This window comes from Aspergillus lucknowensis (assembly GCF_044049455.1).
Source record: "Aspergillus lucknowensis strain CBS 449.75 chromosome Unknown BJX67scaffold_3, whole genome shotgun sequence".
Taxonomy (NCBI): Eukaryota; Fungi; Ascomycota; class Eurotiomycetes; order Eurotiales; family Aspergillaceae; genus Aspergillus; species Aspergillus lucknowensis.
The window spans coordinates 647,462-662,793 of record NW_027263547.1 but is presented as its reverse complement, the minus strand read 5'-3'; the positions used below and the strand labels follow the sequence as shown (position 1 = coordinate 662,793).

The window sequence follows — 15,332 nt, the reverse complement described above, 5'->3', positions numbered from 1 at the left end:
ATTAGATTCAGGGAAGGGGGATGAGCTCAAGCCCTCTCTCCGGAGAAGCCCGGAAGAGAAAGAAGAGGACTTAATATGAGGGTCACAGGTGGAAGGCAAGGCGGAGGGGAAAGAATCAGAAGATGAAAGCAAGCTGAGGTTCATATTGAGGCTATGTGTTATTGTCCCCATCACTATTCCCCATGCAAAACCGGCCATGGGGTAGTGCCTAGTTTGAAACAAGTGGTGAATACGTTTTGAAGACGGCATCGATTTGCTTATATTGCATGCACAGGGAGGGTGATGGAAGCACAGAGGGAAAGTATGTTGATCACAGCCCTAAATGTAAAGCAAGGCTACTGACTCAAAGTCATGCCCAGCGAAGGCTATAAGCAGTTAACATTGAAAAAGCCAGGGAGGCCCCTCGCTGTCGTGTACGGCCCCGAGCGTGGGTCGTAGATGGGCTGTGATCTCATTGAGGGCAGTTTGAGTACGAGACCAGCACATGTGGATGTTTCTAGTCCTTGCGAGGGCTCCTCCAACACCTCATAACGCAAAGTTTAGCGTAATTCTACTTGAGGTTTAGCCGTTCTCCACTCACTATAACATCTCTGGTAATAAGCAAAGGCAAAAATCGTGGGAAGGTGTATCAGGTGGGACAATTTGAAGATCTCAGTGAAAGGGTAGACATATCGGGTGGAGAGATATTTCTACAGAAGATACTGAAGTGGCCGGTGACGCTGACTGTATAGCATTCGTTGCTAGACAATATGTATTTGAAGTGACCTCAGTCTCGAGGGTTATAGGAGAGGAAATAAAGCTTCAGCAGAGAATTTGATCCGTGCCTGCCGAGATCGCCTGTATAAAGGGTTGCGTAAAGGGCACTGTGGAAGGTGGAGTTGGTAGTTTGGCAGGCCACGTTTTAGGGATTCAGAGTAGCTCAGTCAAACTGCACGGTTTCGATTAGAAGGCGGATGTCTCGAGCGGGCGAAGGCTGCTTACCGGTGTCAAGAAAGATTCAGCAACGAATCGAGCACGGGCATTCAACTGCGAAAATCAGTAAGAACGGTCAAAGCCGTATTGACAATGGTAGGAGATGCATACGAAAAGCTTCATCTCGGAGATTTCCTTATCCACGTCCTCCATACTGAAGAGTAGTTTAGCAGACTGTCAACCCCAACCGAACCAGATGCGAAATCTTACAATGAGATGACGAAGTCAACCAGCTTGTTTTTTAACATAGCTTCTGTGTGGAAGTTTGTAATGAGGAAAGAGATATCATAGCCCTGCTCACCCATTAGACCTCTCAAGATCCAACAAGGGACAATATACCGCTGTACCTTTACCGGCTTTCTCCGCAATATGAAGAAAGATTCCGCTCGCTGGGTCAAGAATCGAGTGAGCTTATGAACCAAAACTATACACATGTTAGTATAAGATCTGTCAAGTCGCAATTTTACCTCATCGTAAGCACCAACTGTGAACTTACTATGCTCGATTTCATCTGCTTGTTTAATCCTGATGCTGACACGGACGCTATTCACACTAGGTTCAATCAAAACCTTCTCGTTCTCATTTCGCGAAACGGTCAAAGGGTTGAGGAGTAGTTCTGGGGAGCTTGCAGCCTCAATTTCTGGCACATTATGTCTCTCGGAGGTTTGGGATGCGAAATTCGAAATGGCAAGAGCGGCAGTCAGCGAAGACCGGACGCATTGGAGGTATGGACGTAAGGATTGAGACTGCGATTATCAGTTGCATCCCATAGCGCTCGGCGTGTTTGGTGCCTACCATGATGAGGGGTGACCTTTCACAGGAGGGTCTGGGGCTAGGTAGGCTCGAGTAGCGAGCAGTGATCTCACAATTCACCACTCTCCACACAAAGAGGACCGAATTCTCGCAAGCCCAGCTCCTGGAACATTAATTAGATTGCTTCGACCGGTTGTTGCAGTGTGAGCCGAGAGAGTTGGAGTGGTCAGCTACCGAGTGATGGGCAACGTCCCGCAATGGAGCCTGGAGATGTTTGCTTTGTTTGCAAATTTAGCCCCACGCACCAAGGAAGCTGACTGCTGCTCGTATGTATTTACGCCACTTCACTCATTATAAAATCCTAAAAGGGAGCCCTCTTTCATACCCAGGATACCTCCAAGACGGCAAATATGGCTTCTATACCAGGTATGGGCCTCAATGACATTTCAGCACTTCCGGACTTGGCGACCTTGTAGCTAATCCTCCACCGTAGTGGTCGTCAAACACCAGGGGAAACGTTACGATGTCGAGCTCGACCCGGATTCTAACGGCGAGACGTTCAAATTTCAGCTATATTCCCTTACAGGAGTTGAGCCGGAGCGACAGAAAATTTTGGTGAAGGGCGGCCAACTCAAGGATGATACTCTGCTCTCGTCGCTCAAAGCCAAACCGGGCCAGACGTTCATGATGATGGGTACACCCTCCGGGGCCCATGGCCATGAAGACTTGAGACGACCGAAGGAAGCAGTCAAGTTTCTTGAAGATATGACGGAAGCCGAGGCTGCAAGAGCCCAAGGTGCCACCCCGGCCGGTCTGCAGAATCTAGGGAACACGTGCTATTTGAATTCAACCCTGCAAACGCTGAGGAGTGTTCCAGAACTACACCAAGAACTTCAGAAATACCGCCCTTCGGGGAACACTGGCGGGCCTTCGAGTCTTTCGGGCTTGAGCAACCTGGGCCTTGGTGGTCTTGGCGCCTCGATGGACCTCACATCTTCTTTGAAAGACCTGTTCAAGCAGATGTCAGAGACCCAGGAAGGATTTCCTCCACTCATGTTTCTGAACGCTTTGAGAAATATTTACCCTCAATTCGCTCAAAAGGATCGAAACGGACAGGGTTACGCCCAACAGGATGCGGAGGAGGCCTGGTCACAGATCGTGTCGCAGCTTCGGCAAAAGCTCACAATAAGAGAGGGTGAAGGAGAATCTGCTGCTGAAGTGTCATTTGTGGACAAATACCTTGGAGGTAAATTTGAATCAATCACCGAGTGCGATGAGCCCGCAGCAAAGGAGGCCGGTGAACAGCCGAATGATAGCTCCGACGTGTTCTATAAGCTCGACTGTCACATCGGCAAGGAAACCAACCATTTACATGATGGTATAATGGCAGGTCTTGAGGAGAAAATTGAGAAGCGCTCCCCAACTCTTGACCGAGATGCCGTCTACACCAAGCGGTCACGCATTGCTCGGTTACCGAAATATCTAACCGTCCATTTCGTTCGGTTCTTCTGGAAACGTGAGACTCAGAAAAAGGCGAAGATTATGCGCAAAGTTACATTTCCTGCTGAGCTCGATGTGGTTGAGTTCTGTACAGACGAACTTAGGAAACAACTCGTTCCCATTAGGGACAAAGTGCGGGATATTCGAAAGGAGGAGATCGACGCTGAGCGAGCCCGGAAGCGCCAAAAGCTTGCTCGTCAAAGAGAAGGAGAATTAAAGACAGAAGACTCCTCGAGCCAGGAGCCAATGCAGAAAAAGAAAGCTACAGAGGAGCGCAAGGAGGAAGCAAAGAATTCCGGGAAGGACGAGGATGTCGCAATGACTGATGTTTACAAAACTGATGCCGAATATGAGGCTGAAAAGAATGCCTCTATACTTGCGGCTAAAAAGGAACTTGCTACGCTTCTGGACCCGAAGCTCGCCGCAGACAGCGGCACCAATAAGACTGGACTGTACGAGCTGAGGGGTGTGATTACGCATCAAGGCGCCAGCGCTGATAGCGGCCATTATACCTCATACGTGAAAAAGCAGGACAGCGGTGGTAAGGAAGAGCGCGACGATAAATGGTGGTGGTTCAATGACGATAAGGTGACTGAAGTTGATGGGTCGAAGATCGAGACTCTAGCTGGCGGGGGTGAGTACTTTCCGAATCTGAAGGATGCAGTTGGATCTTCGCTAATGCATCATTGCTACCAGGTGAATCTCACTCGGCACTCATTCTCCTCTACCGTGCTGTTGACCTCCCGACCGCCGAATAGAGCCGCTTCGCAACAAGAGGCAATATGTTGGGTAGAGCTATGGATATGTTATCTAGCGTTGACACCGGGGACTCCCCTCGTAACTGATGGGACTTGTTTCTACCAATCTAGAAGCGGAGCCTAGCACATAGAATAGCTTGAAAGAAGAAAGATCTAATCAGTCAGCCGGCCATGATCTGCAACACAGCTGCAGCAAAGAACTTGAACCCCGGAATGAGATATCACGTGATCGATGTACCTCGGCTCCTTAAATCCGCGTTTTCTTTTGGACAACCTTTTCGCAATCTCCTCTCAAACATTCCAAGTTGTTCTCCAGGCTTGCGATGGGGCAAACATGATAGGGTCCCGTCAGGTAATACAATCCCGACTGCGTTATGCAGCAACGCAATTCGGCCTGATACGACGCTCAATCTCCCAGGGTTCGAGAAATGCCAGCACTAGCGCCCAGCATGCCTCCTCCAGGTCCTCACTCTGGTTGCGACGATTGCTGTATGCAGGGACATTTGGGGGCCTCGGCTTCCTTGTAGACAGCCGCATAACTAAGGCACTGACCTCTCCCCCGCCAGTACCCGGATCTGAGCATGATATGCGCAGGATGGATCGTGTCCGTACTATTTTCGAAGAACGGCTGCCCATAGTGAAGCAGTTGCGGGAGGATCCGGACTACACTGAGTCAGACGTTTACGGGAACTATTCATGGCGCGATAAAGAGCAGAGGCTTACGTCTGGCCCGCTGAGCGGAAGCCGAGGATTGGCATATCAGGTACGTGGTTTCTGTTTCAATTCTCTGCCATCCTCTCGAGCAGGGGCCGTCTCTCACAAATGAAGTTGGCGGAGTTCCTTGGCGCTTGGTCTGTGCTGGTTGGACGAAGTGCCGAGTTAAGCAACTGCCGGCGGAGAGAGCTTGAGCCTCGGAAGACTGAACTTCTTTGGCTAACTGATTGGTTCACAGAAAGTATTCTGGAACAGCGGGGCAAATAAAGCGGTCAATGTCGTGTTCCTTGGAAAGGGAATCGAAGGATGGCCAGTTCTCGTTCACGGCGGAGCGCTCGCCACAATCCTTGACGAACACCTCGCCCGGGTCGCAATTCAAAACCTCCCCGAGCGCACAGCAGTCACTGCGAATTTAGATATCAATTACCGAAAGATGGTAGCTTCGGAGAATTTCTACGCTGTTCATGCGACGCTTGATCAGGAACGAAGCACGGATCGCAAGGCTTATGTGAACGGCGAGATACGCGATATGAGGGGGAACGTGTTGGTCGAATCCTCTGGCCTTTTTGTTGTCCCTCGGAGCTACAAGTTGCGGCGAATAGGTGATACATACTAACCTTTCCGACCATAACAAAACACATCCTTTCGGCTGAAATTCTCATTTTCAAGAGCGCGAGCCTCCACTATCGATCAGCATCCGCTACTCAAACTCTAAATGGCCTGTAGAAAGAAGCACATCAAACTCCCATAATTATTGGGACCTGAGCCATGAAAGGTTGTATCGCCTCAATCCTCCCCTTTAGACAGCAGGACCTTCGAAGAGCTGGAGGCATCCAGCGTGCAGATCTCAAGACCCTTGCAGACCACAGCAACACCACTCCCATCATAGGTTTTTGGCTTCCACTAGTCGACCTGGGGTTACTCGAAACATGCCCCACCTGGTGTTATTATTGGACACCGTAGCCCCGATCCTCCATCTCCACGCTTTTCTGCGGCAGAGGTTCTGAAAACCCCCGCATGACCTCCTTCGTCCAACCATAATCCATGCCCTTCAATGTCGGCAATGAAAGGTCTCAGCCCTCGAGAATTGCCTCGGCCGGTTCAAATTGCCATCAGAGCCGACTGGTTGTTTCAAGTTTTCCTTGGCGTCAGTTGTGTGTTATTGGGGTCTCTCCGCACTCTGGGCCTGGTATACAAGCATCGAGAGCCCGCCGCAGAAGAGACGGGCCAAGGTCTTTCTTTGTCTCACGCAAGCCTTGGAGGCCCCGCACGCTGCTTTTGCCCAGCCTCGTCCAAAGCTTGGAGCTCCCTACTACCAGTCCCTCACGAGATCGCCCTCTGCTTTCTTTGGCTTTACGTCTATCGCCTTTCGTCAACATGGTTTCGAGGAGGGCCGACTCCAGTCGTGCCCAGATAGAGGAGAGGTCGTCGAGCCAGTCGGATATTCACTTGAAACCGATTTCCAGCCATCAAGAGGTCTCCAGAACCTATGCGGACGAGACAGGAGACTTTGAAAACGACAACAAGGTATACAAGCGACACTAAAGACTGGCGATTGCTAACTCGAGATGGATAGATGACCTTCCGCCGTTTCATGGGCTTCGTGGCCATGGCTTTTCTCTGGACGGGCAGCCAGATCCCTGTCTATCTCCTCGGAGGCATTCCGCCCATCATCTACGGAGATATTGGTGGAGCGGATAGATGGGTCTGGTTTGTAAGTTTCGGATTTCATACTCTTCCCGACAGGGGAAAGAGACTGACTCCTGTCGCGTGCGATCGTATAGGTTCTCGCGAATCTGCTGGCTTTATCTGGTGTTTGCCCATTCGTTGGATCCCTCTCTGATCTGATCGGACGTCGCTACGTCGCCCTCATCGGTGTTACGTTGGTCACTGTTGGAATGATTGTCTGCTCGACGGCACATACTATGAATATCTTCATTGGTAGGTTTTCCAGCCCAGCTTCCACCCCCTCAGAGCAAGTCGGGCACTGACCTTGTCCAGCTGGTATGGCCATTGCAGGCGCCGGTGCAGGAATCAACGAGCTGACAGCCCTGGCTGCAACGTCCGAAATGGCACCGACCCGCAAACGGGGAAAATACGTTGCCGTATTGATCTTTACCATTGCTCCTTTTGCGCCCTCAGTACTCTGGGCCCAGCTAATCGCAGACGCGGGCAGCTGGCGTCACGTCAGTGTTTTCTGCGCTGGCTGGAGCGGCCTAGGTTTGATCATCACAGCCCTGTTCTATTTCCCTCCGCCGCGAGTAAACTCGGAGGGTCTCAGTAGAGCGGAAATTATCAGTCGGATTGATTTCGTTGGCGGCTTCCTCAGCATTGTCGGTCTAATTCTCTTCATGGCTGGCATGCAATGGGGTGGATATCAGGTAATCTATCGGCCCATTTCTACGTATTCACGCAAGCTAACAGGCTATAGTATGACTGGGCGTCTGCCCATGTGCTTGTCCCTCTAATAATTGGCTTTGCCCTGCTGGTCGCCTTCGGTTTCTGGGAGGTCTACGGCGCAAAATACCCTATCTTTCCCAGCCGCCTGAAGCAGGAACCTCGCACTCTTGGCTTGACGCTTGTCATTACGTTCATATCTGGTGCAAACTTTTTCTCCGTCATCATGTTCTGGCCTACCCAGGCTTTCAATGTGTACGGTCATGACCCCGTTGGTGTTGGCCTCCGCAGTCTTCCGATTGGATTTGGAATCATGGGAGGTGCTTGTATCGTTCTCTGGCTGCTCAGTGTTCTCCGTGGTCACAATAAAGAACTTTTAATTGCTAGCAGCGTTCTTATGACAGCAGGTTCGTTTACTAGAAACCCACCATGATACCCTCAAGCTGACTTTCTACAGGATGCGGTGCCCTGGCTATCGCCAAAGTGGACAACTTGCACCAACTCTGGGGCATACTTGCCGTTGCTGGTATAGGAATCGGCGGAATTGTCGTACCGGCTTCCATCATCACAACCATTATCTGTCCAGATGTACCTCTCCCTCACCTCAACATATCCGTCACAGGAAAAGCAACTCTAATCAGTCACCAAATTAGGACTTAATTGCTACCATCTCTGCCCTTACACTCTCCATCCGCGTCGTCGGCGGTAGCATTGGCTATACAATCTACTACAACATCTTCATCAGCAAGTTCACCCCTAACGCCAAGTATTTCATTGGTGGTGTCATGACAACGCAACTCAACATCACGGATGTCGAGCTCATCACCGAGGCCATCGAATACACAGGCGCGTCGCTCCTCGATGCGCTGCACAGTATCCCAGGCATCGCTGGCAACGAGGTCGCTTACGATGCCGTCGTGAAGGCTGGTCAGATGGCTTACGCTGAGAGTTATAAGTGGGTTTACTACGCGAGTATTGGGTTTGGAGGCGTCTCTATTATTGCTGCCTGCTTCCTTGGGAGTATTAGCAACTATATGGATGATCATGTTGCGGTGGTGATGCATTAGATACCGTTTTGGTACACGGCCTATATTGAGCATTGAAGAGAGTTTATTCCTTCTTCAGTTGGCTTCTGGCTACTATCATACTCGTATTGATGCGACTCGATTCGGATGAGATGTAAACGACTTGCTATGCATCTGGCAACGCTGGAAATTAATATTAGGTCGAAATATTACCCTGCTGCGCAGGAAATTACTCCCAAGGACCTTTCACCAGTAGTCTTGAACGCGATAGAAATATTATCTTCAACCGAATCCCAAGCATCCATACAACCTGGAGCTCTCCAAGCCGAGTGCCCGACAAATTAGTGTATTTCGCGGCCACATCTGTCGTTCTCCACTTTGCTCGCATGGCACGGGAAGAGTTTCTCCAACTTCGTCAAGATCTCCGCACGACGCAGAGAGCAAGACAGGGGAAAGAATTCCTCTCTTCTAGAAAACAAAATGGTACGTCCAACAATCCATCTATGGTTCTACCGACTAACGCTCATCCAGCCCCCCACCGAAGCCCTGTACTTAGACAACGCTGCACTGCACACAACAACAACCCAACTAATCTCCTGCCAGCCAGTATCGAACCTTGACGATGACTCAAAGCGTCTAGCGAAGAACATCGCCCCAGAAGACTTTGCTCTCATAACCAGGCAAACAGTCTTCTACGCACAAGGCGGAGGGCAGCCCAGTGATACAGGAGTCATCACCGCGAGTCCCCAGAACGGAAGCGCAGGCGGAGACGCAGACGCAGACGCAGTGTCCAAATTCGAAGTCCTCCTCGTCCGCAAAACAGTCGATGGAACGATCTTTCATTTCGGACGATTCCTGGCCCCCGGCTTGGGGAGTATCCCCGCACAACCTCCTTCTTTTGCTGCACCTGGCCAGACATTGTCGCTGAGCATCGACCGCTCAAAGCGAAACTACCATTCCCGCCTCCACACGGCAGGCCACATAATTGGGCTTGCAATGCGCCTCCTATCACCCGTTCTTGGGGACAGGAAGAAAGTGAAAGCAAACCATGCACCGGGTGAGGCGTGTATGGAGTTCGAGGGGCTACTATACAATGAGCACAAACCTGCCATACAGGAGAAAGTCGACGAATTAGCTCGACAACAGCTTCCTGTGAGGATATCTTGGTGGGAGGAGGCTGAGATTGAAGCGAGGATGGACGAATTGGATATGGTAGAGGGGCGGCAGGTGGGTGGGATGGGGAGGATACGGATAGCCGAGATTGGAGATATCGATGCGAATCCGTGTGGAGGGACGCATGTGGATCATACGGGGCTGACGGGGCCCATTACGATTCGGAAGATTGGGAGGCAGAAGGGGATAAGTCGGATTTCCTATGAGGTGCCTGTTGACTTGGTGTAGCTCTGAGATGGCTGGTCCCGGTCTCTCCAGGATGTCTCACGCATTGCATTTGGATACTTCAAGTAGAATATCAACCGCTTTCCCATTCCTATACCCCGAGATAAGGTCAAGGTTAAGGAATAAGAGATTCTCTAATCAAGCCCTATAGAGATCCCGGTGAAAACCCAAAGCATCCTACGATTGCTTGCTAAAGCATTCGCTAGTGATTGATGAGTGATCCTCCAGTCGAGGCTGGAGTATATTAATTGACGCTTGACATACCCTCTCTTTCGATTTCCAGAAAACACCATTGCAGCTTCATCGATAACCTCGCAGTTACTGTCTCATGGAATATAATACTCTCCAGGATTAACAAAAATGTTGAGCCTAATCCCCGAAATGTCTCTCGAAGAGTCGAGGATCAAGGGCCTAGCATCCGCTCCAAAAAGGCCACAGAAAGCACAAAAGCATTCTCGTAACCGGCGCGAATCCCGAAGCACCATGTTATTCGCAAAGACGTTAGAAGGAATCCTAACCCTCCAGGTCACCGGCTCGCTAGGAAGCGTCCTCCGAAACTCCCTCCTCTCCGGACCAACCTTCAACATCAGAGTCCTCGTCCACGAAGCTTCCAAGGTGCTCAAAGATAACACCAGCAAAGATCGTCACAATCACAGATACCTAAGGGCCATGACGCCGTCGTCAACGCAATCGCCAGAGGCTTTGGCGGAGATCTGGCGTCCGGATTTTGAGATGAGGGATGGATGGCATGGGTTGAATTGGAGCTTTGCGATAAGGCAATTTGCAATTGCAATTCATTCATCATGGGGGGTATATATAAGCTTAATATAACAATACGACCATGCTTCATCAACTTTGGACCTGATTCATAGAAGATTTCTTGGGAACAAACGCAGAACTCGGGGTTTTCGATTTCCGCTTATCCTCGTTGCCACCACGCAGGCCTCTACTAAGACCACCTCCGAGGCCCCTGGCAAGGGAGGCAAATGGCGATGCTCCCCAGTGTTCCAGTTCATCTTCAGGCTGGCCGTCAGAGACGAAGTAATCAATGGATTTTGGCCGCTCAGCTTGTTCAATTCGAGCCTTATATGCCGAGCCATCACTTTCAGCTATAGGTGAAGATGGCTGCTTCCACAGCGCCGGAATGTCGACCACTGCATGATCCGCGCATTTACAGCCGCAACCACTCGGGCAAAATTGCGAGTCTGGCTCCTGATTATCGTCACCATGGGCCACATCTGAAATGGCTGAAACCCAGTCACGGGAGCAATTGAAACAGCAAACATGGCCGCAAGCGAGACAGGGCGTGAGCATCCCTTCAACCACTTCAAGGCATATCGTACACGGGAGCTTGAGCGGTAGCGGCCGTTCCGGCTTGCAGCTCGAACAAAATATTGGTGTAGTACTCGCTTTTGGGTTATGCTTTACGGTCGCCACCGCCGTATCGACAACATCTTGAATCGCAAAAATAGATAAATGCTGAGCTTGCCCACAGCTAACGCAATGCCGTTGAATTCCTAGCTCCCCGCTCTCCGAGTCCGCCGCGGTTCCAACCGAAACCCCTCGAGCAAAACTCGAGAGGGAGAATGAGCCTTCTGGGCTGCTAAGACCCCAATGATGGGTATGACTATCGTTTGATTGCGGTGTCGTACCACCGATTTTCAACATTTCGCTGCGCTGCACCGGTAATCCCCATATTGAAAGCAGATGTGCATACGTCGAACGATACGACCGATACAGACCGTCCTTCTTTGAATCGAGAAACGAGTTCACTGTGGTGCTATGGCTCTGACCTTCGAAAGCACCTTGGTTTTTTAGAGTAGCACGAACCTTCCCTTTCGCCCTCGGCACTAGAGGCCGTTCACTCTCTGTATCGGAATGAGTCCTCGAGGTAACTGCGGTAGATGTCGTCAAATAATCAGGGATCGCGGACACTGGTTTAGCCATAAAAGCACTATGAGCTAATATTCCGGAACCTCCTGGAGCTTGAGGGCTTTCACTTGAGCTGTGTTTCTTCTTGAGTGGACCAGCTGCGGGAGGAGATGCTGAAGAGGGCCCGAATGTGAAGGACCGAGAAAGGGAAGATGCAAGAACGGAACCGAAACCGGAGCCGCTTAGTGGCTGTGAATGCTGGTCTGGTGAAGCAGCTAATGATGGGTTCTGAGTAACTGCCTTCCTCTCAGCAGCTAACGCACCTGAACGGGAAAGTAGAGGAGGCGTTGTACCGGTGGAATAAGGGGGAGTAGTACCCGTGCGCCACAGCTCAGATGATGAACGTCCGGAACTATGCGTAACGGGAGTAGCATGACAGTCCTTCGGTGTAGAGGCAATGGGTGTCACCGCTTGCGACTTGTTCATTCCGGCACTGGAACTGCCATATAAATCTATTGGGAACGGGTCGTGGCCGGCTCGCTTCGATATCGCCACCTTCTGTGAAGGGGCTTGCTCGAGGTTTGGCTCATAGAGAAGGCAGGACAGCATCGCGGCCATTTGTACGTCGCCAGTCTGTTCAAAATGCGCGAAGAGGGCCGGGATAAGCCAACGACCACCGTAAGGATGATCTCCCCACTGGACGGCCCCCCCCTGGTCTTGAAGAGATTTGTCGCAATTTAGAGTATCATAACTTAGGTCGATAGCGCTGTCTTTGCGCCGAATCTGGGAGGCTCTGTGTGCATTCTTTGGAAAGCCAGGCCTCGGTGATTTGCTTTCATGCAGGATAAGCTTAACTAAGCCCCAGATATGGGCCAGTTCATAATACCCAAGATCAAGGGCAACCGATGCGTTGTGTGCACACACATCGACGACTTTACCACATATGCGGTACCGACTCGCAAGCTCCCGTTTGGCTGGCAGCAGGCTACTGAAGTCATGTATGGAAATGACGTTTTGTGCCGTGTCAGATGATTGTGTTGTTCCGCCTCCAACGGTTGATCTCTGGGAGTTATCCGTCGAACGTGGCCGATACAGGCCAAAGCTTCCGGCGCTGCGCCAGGTTTGAGGCGTCGGAAAACGATGCTGGAAGCCCGATAGAATACCAGATGACCCAGAAGAACTTGAAGTCTCCGCTTCTGAGTCATCAGAGTATTCGGAAGCACCGTCGTCGGTACTTGCGATGGTGCCCGTTATCCGCGGCCCAGGCGAGTTTGTCTCAAAACGCCCAAACCTCTCGAAAACCTTCTCTGATCTCGACAGTCTCGTCATCTCTTTAAAGCCCAGATTCTCAAGGGAATAAGCCGAATTGTCTTTCTTCGTAGGGAAAAAGCATACTAGGCGGCCGTCCGTCGCCCAGACCGCACCACATACCCTGGCCACGGGAACCATGACGTTGGCATTAACAGGACGAATCAGTTCAGAACTCATGGCCAAGTCTTGGCTTTGAGACATCCCGACTTCGTCTTCGTCGCTAGACTCGTCCCCCCCTAATTGGCCATTGGTCGGGGACTTGACAGTTTCCGCTGTTTCTCCCAAGATCCACGCGATACTCTCTTCGAGACTGCTTTCACCCAAGAGATATCTGACAACTCCTTCTAGACAGCCGCGTTTGTGAGCCAGATATGTCTCGGATATCGTCTGCAGCTCTGCAACAATCTTACTAGCTAGATGATCATTGACAGCAGTCGTCTTCTGCACGCTGAATGATGGTGCCGAATCCCTCGGGTAGTCAGGGGGGAATTTGATATCCACCCGAATGAAAAGAGAAGCATTTTCGACGCCCCATGGCCCATGTAGAGATATCGTCGCTTTGCGTCGCCTAACATCAACTGATTCAAAGGCAACTTTCTTGAACTTTTCGCCGACGTGAGTGATCTCGTCCCCAAGGGTCTCGATATCCCATCCCGATATTTTCACTCCACGCATCCAGGAAATGGGATTGGTATCTGCCCTCAGACTCGACTTCGCTTGCATTCCTATTCTTGAATTGGCATTGCCCCCTTGAATCCAGGCAGGAGCGTACGGTACGGATATGGTATTCACTCCTGCTCCCCGGGATGGCGGTAGCACAGGGGTCTGCAATGTTGGCGACAAGGGGTTCTCGCCTTCGTATTCCGCGCCGACATTTCCATCACGAAAGCTTCTATAAACAGCTCCTTTCCGGGTGATGTTCAAATTAGATATGAATGATTTTCCCTTTTCGTAGCCAACTCGTTGGAGAACGTCGGGATCGACTCGATGCAAACGAAGTTCTTTATCAGTTCCCCAAGATACAAGCTGGAATTCTCTGTGATCAATGCCGTCGACGACGTTTCCACGTGCCCTCCAGAGGAATTCTTTTACTTGTCCTTTGTGGCGGGGAAAACTATGTACCGGAGGGAGATTGCCGTTAGGGCCCGCGCCCTCGACTGCTCTGCGACTATACAGATGGAGATCACTATTGCCCCTCTGGGGCATCGCTAGGACGCCCCAGCCAAAGGGTGTGTTCCGTGCACGCCAGACAGGGAATGGCGTCTTGATCACCTTCTCCGGCACATCATCCTCAACAGTATAATCCCAGAACTTTATTGTCTTGTCGAGCGAGCACGTCGCTAAAGCGCCTGGCCGAACCCTGTTCCAGTCAACGCCATAGATTTTGGTATTGTGAGCTTCTATAGATCGAATGGGGTAAGCACCCATCCGCTTATCCCAGATTCGAAGAAACTTGTCGTGGGAACTCGCAATTATATGGGGGTTTTGCCGATTCCACTTCACTTGAGTGGCCCCTGCAAACCAATCAGAAACAGAGATGGCTGGTCTGGAGGGAGTTCGAAGATCCCAGCAGTGGACGAAACTGTCGACAGCACACGTTGCAAGGATGTCAGGATGGTGGGCAGAGAAATTTATGTCTGTGATAGCACGAGTGTGAGCATGCAAGACATGCTCGATAGAGTTCTGGTAACTCTGCATTGCCAGGTTCCATACCAACGCCTTCTGGTTTGACGTGCTAACCACCCAATAATCTCGAGCAGCGAATGGTGACCATTGAACATCCGCAACCTCCCATGGCGTATGATGCGGTAAATACCGAGGTGGCGAGTATGGTGAATCCAAGTCGATGATGTGAAGCCCCTCTTTCGAAGCTAGAACCACATCTCGGCCGCATGGCGATATGGACATAGAACCAACTGGCTGGTCTACGTGGAACGAGCTCTCCTCTCCAAACGTCGGACTCTCATATGCCGAAGTTAACGGTCTTGGTTCATTCGAGTCGGACATTTTGGCAATATGGGGTGCGTGCCTACGGCCCGCTTGTGTCTTTTCACCAGCCGTCACTCCAAGTATTTCGAGTCCGAAGAGACCAGTGGAGGTATTGACCGCGAATTCCGGACGTTGTCGGGCGGAGTTTTCATATCGATTCAGGTAAGGGAGAAGTCCCTATCGACTGGATGATTGAGGAGGGCTCAAGGAGTTAGTCGAGAGCATGGCGCGTGGCTGGACCCGGTCTTAACAGCTATCCAGCCCTCGAAGGCTAAGAGCTTCAGTAAGCACGTGGAAAGTGGAGTAGTTGACGAAGCTGCTTACGATGGAGGCCAGCTAATATTCATAGTTCTGTGCTGGGGAATTGAGTGAAGTGGGGAAGTGTTCATGGAGTGGATGATTATTGAAAAGTTTGGGGTGCACAAGGCGATCGCCGACCCCAGTCCAGAGCATGAGCACAACCGCGCCAAGAGATTACGTCTGCGAGCTTTAACACCTCCCGTAGTGGGTACGGATGCCGAAAGATCCCTGCAATGCAGGCCCCTCTGTGAGTTATGTCGTCGCTTTCTTCTCTGCAATAAGCTCTGCTCACTCTGCTGATACAATTTTCTTAGTTTGATCGTTTTATTTCAAGCCTCTCTCG

General features: G+C 51.0%; 5 protein-coding genes across 5 annotated transcripts; 3 read left to right on the top strand and 2 right to left on the bottom strand.

Annotated features, from left to right (window-relative positions):
- Nucleotides 1–801: 801 nt before the first annotated feature.
- BJX67DRAFT_369689 (actin-related protein 2/3 complex subunit 4 family protein) lies at nt 802–1,770 on the bottom strand (the record flags this gene model as incomplete). The annotated part of the gene is made up of 7 exons (XM_071030801.1): nt 802–837; nt 982–1,026; nt 1,084–1,126; nt 1,183–1,265; nt 1,320–1,396; nt 1,469–1,718; nt 1,768–1,770. 7 exons carry the CDS (start codon nt 1,768–1,770, stop codon nt 802–804), a joined length of 537 nt encoding a protein of 178 aa, XP_070890514.1.
- Nucleotides 1,771–2,135: 365 nt separating this feature from the next.
- BJX67DRAFT_369688 (ubiquitin-specific protease UBP6) lies at nt 2,136–3,983 on the top strand (the record flags this gene model as incomplete). The annotated part of the gene is made up of 3 exons (XM_071030800.1): nt 2,136–2,151; nt 2,219–3,859; nt 3,922–3,983. The coding sequence occupies 3 exons, from the start codon at nt 2,136–2,138 to the stop codon at nt 3,981–3,983; spliced, it is 1,719 nt and encodes a 572-aa protein (XP_070890513.1).
- Nucleotides 3,984–4,099: 116 nt separating this feature from the next.
- On the top strand, nt 4,100–5,527 carry BJX67DRAFT_164500 (PaaI family thioesterase). The gene is made up of 2 exons (XM_071024989.1): nt 4,100–4,746; nt 4,936–5,527. The coding sequence occupies exons 1-2, from the start codon at nt 4,216–4,218 to the stop codon at nt 5,311–5,313; spliced, it is 909 nt and encodes a 302-aa protein (XP_070890512.1). The 5' UTR covers nt 4,100–4,215; the 3' UTR covers nt 5,314–5,527.
- Nucleotides 5,528–6,074: 547 nt separating this feature from the next.
- BJX67DRAFT_369687 (putative MFS drug efflux pump) lies at nt 6,075–9,520 on the top strand (the record flags this gene model as incomplete). Its single annotated transcript, XM_071030799.1, has 8 exons — nt 6,075–6,224; nt 6,274–6,411; nt 6,482–6,638; nt 6,699–7,078; nt 7,129–7,501; nt 7,552–7,682; nt 7,748–8,083; nt 8,651–9,520. 8 exons carry the CDS (start codon nt 6,075–6,077, stop codon nt 9,518–9,520), a joined length of 2,535 nt encoding a protein of 844 aa, XP_070890511.1.
- Nucleotides 9,521–10,357: 837 nt separating this feature from the next.
- On the bottom strand, nt 10,358–15,035 carry BJX67DRAFT_164491 (Mtc5p). Its single transcript, XM_071024988.1, has 2 exons — nt 15,014–15,035; nt 10,358–14,934 (listed from the first exon to the last, which is right to left on the bottom strand). Exon 2 carries the CDS (start codon nt 14,705–14,707, stop codon nt 10,367–10,369), a length of 4,341 nt encoding a protein of 1,446 aa, XP_070890510.1. The 5' UTR covers nt 14,708–14,934; nt 15,014–15,035; the 3' UTR covers nt 10,358–10,366.
- Between the last annotated feature and the right edge of the window lie 297 nt (nt 15,036–15,332).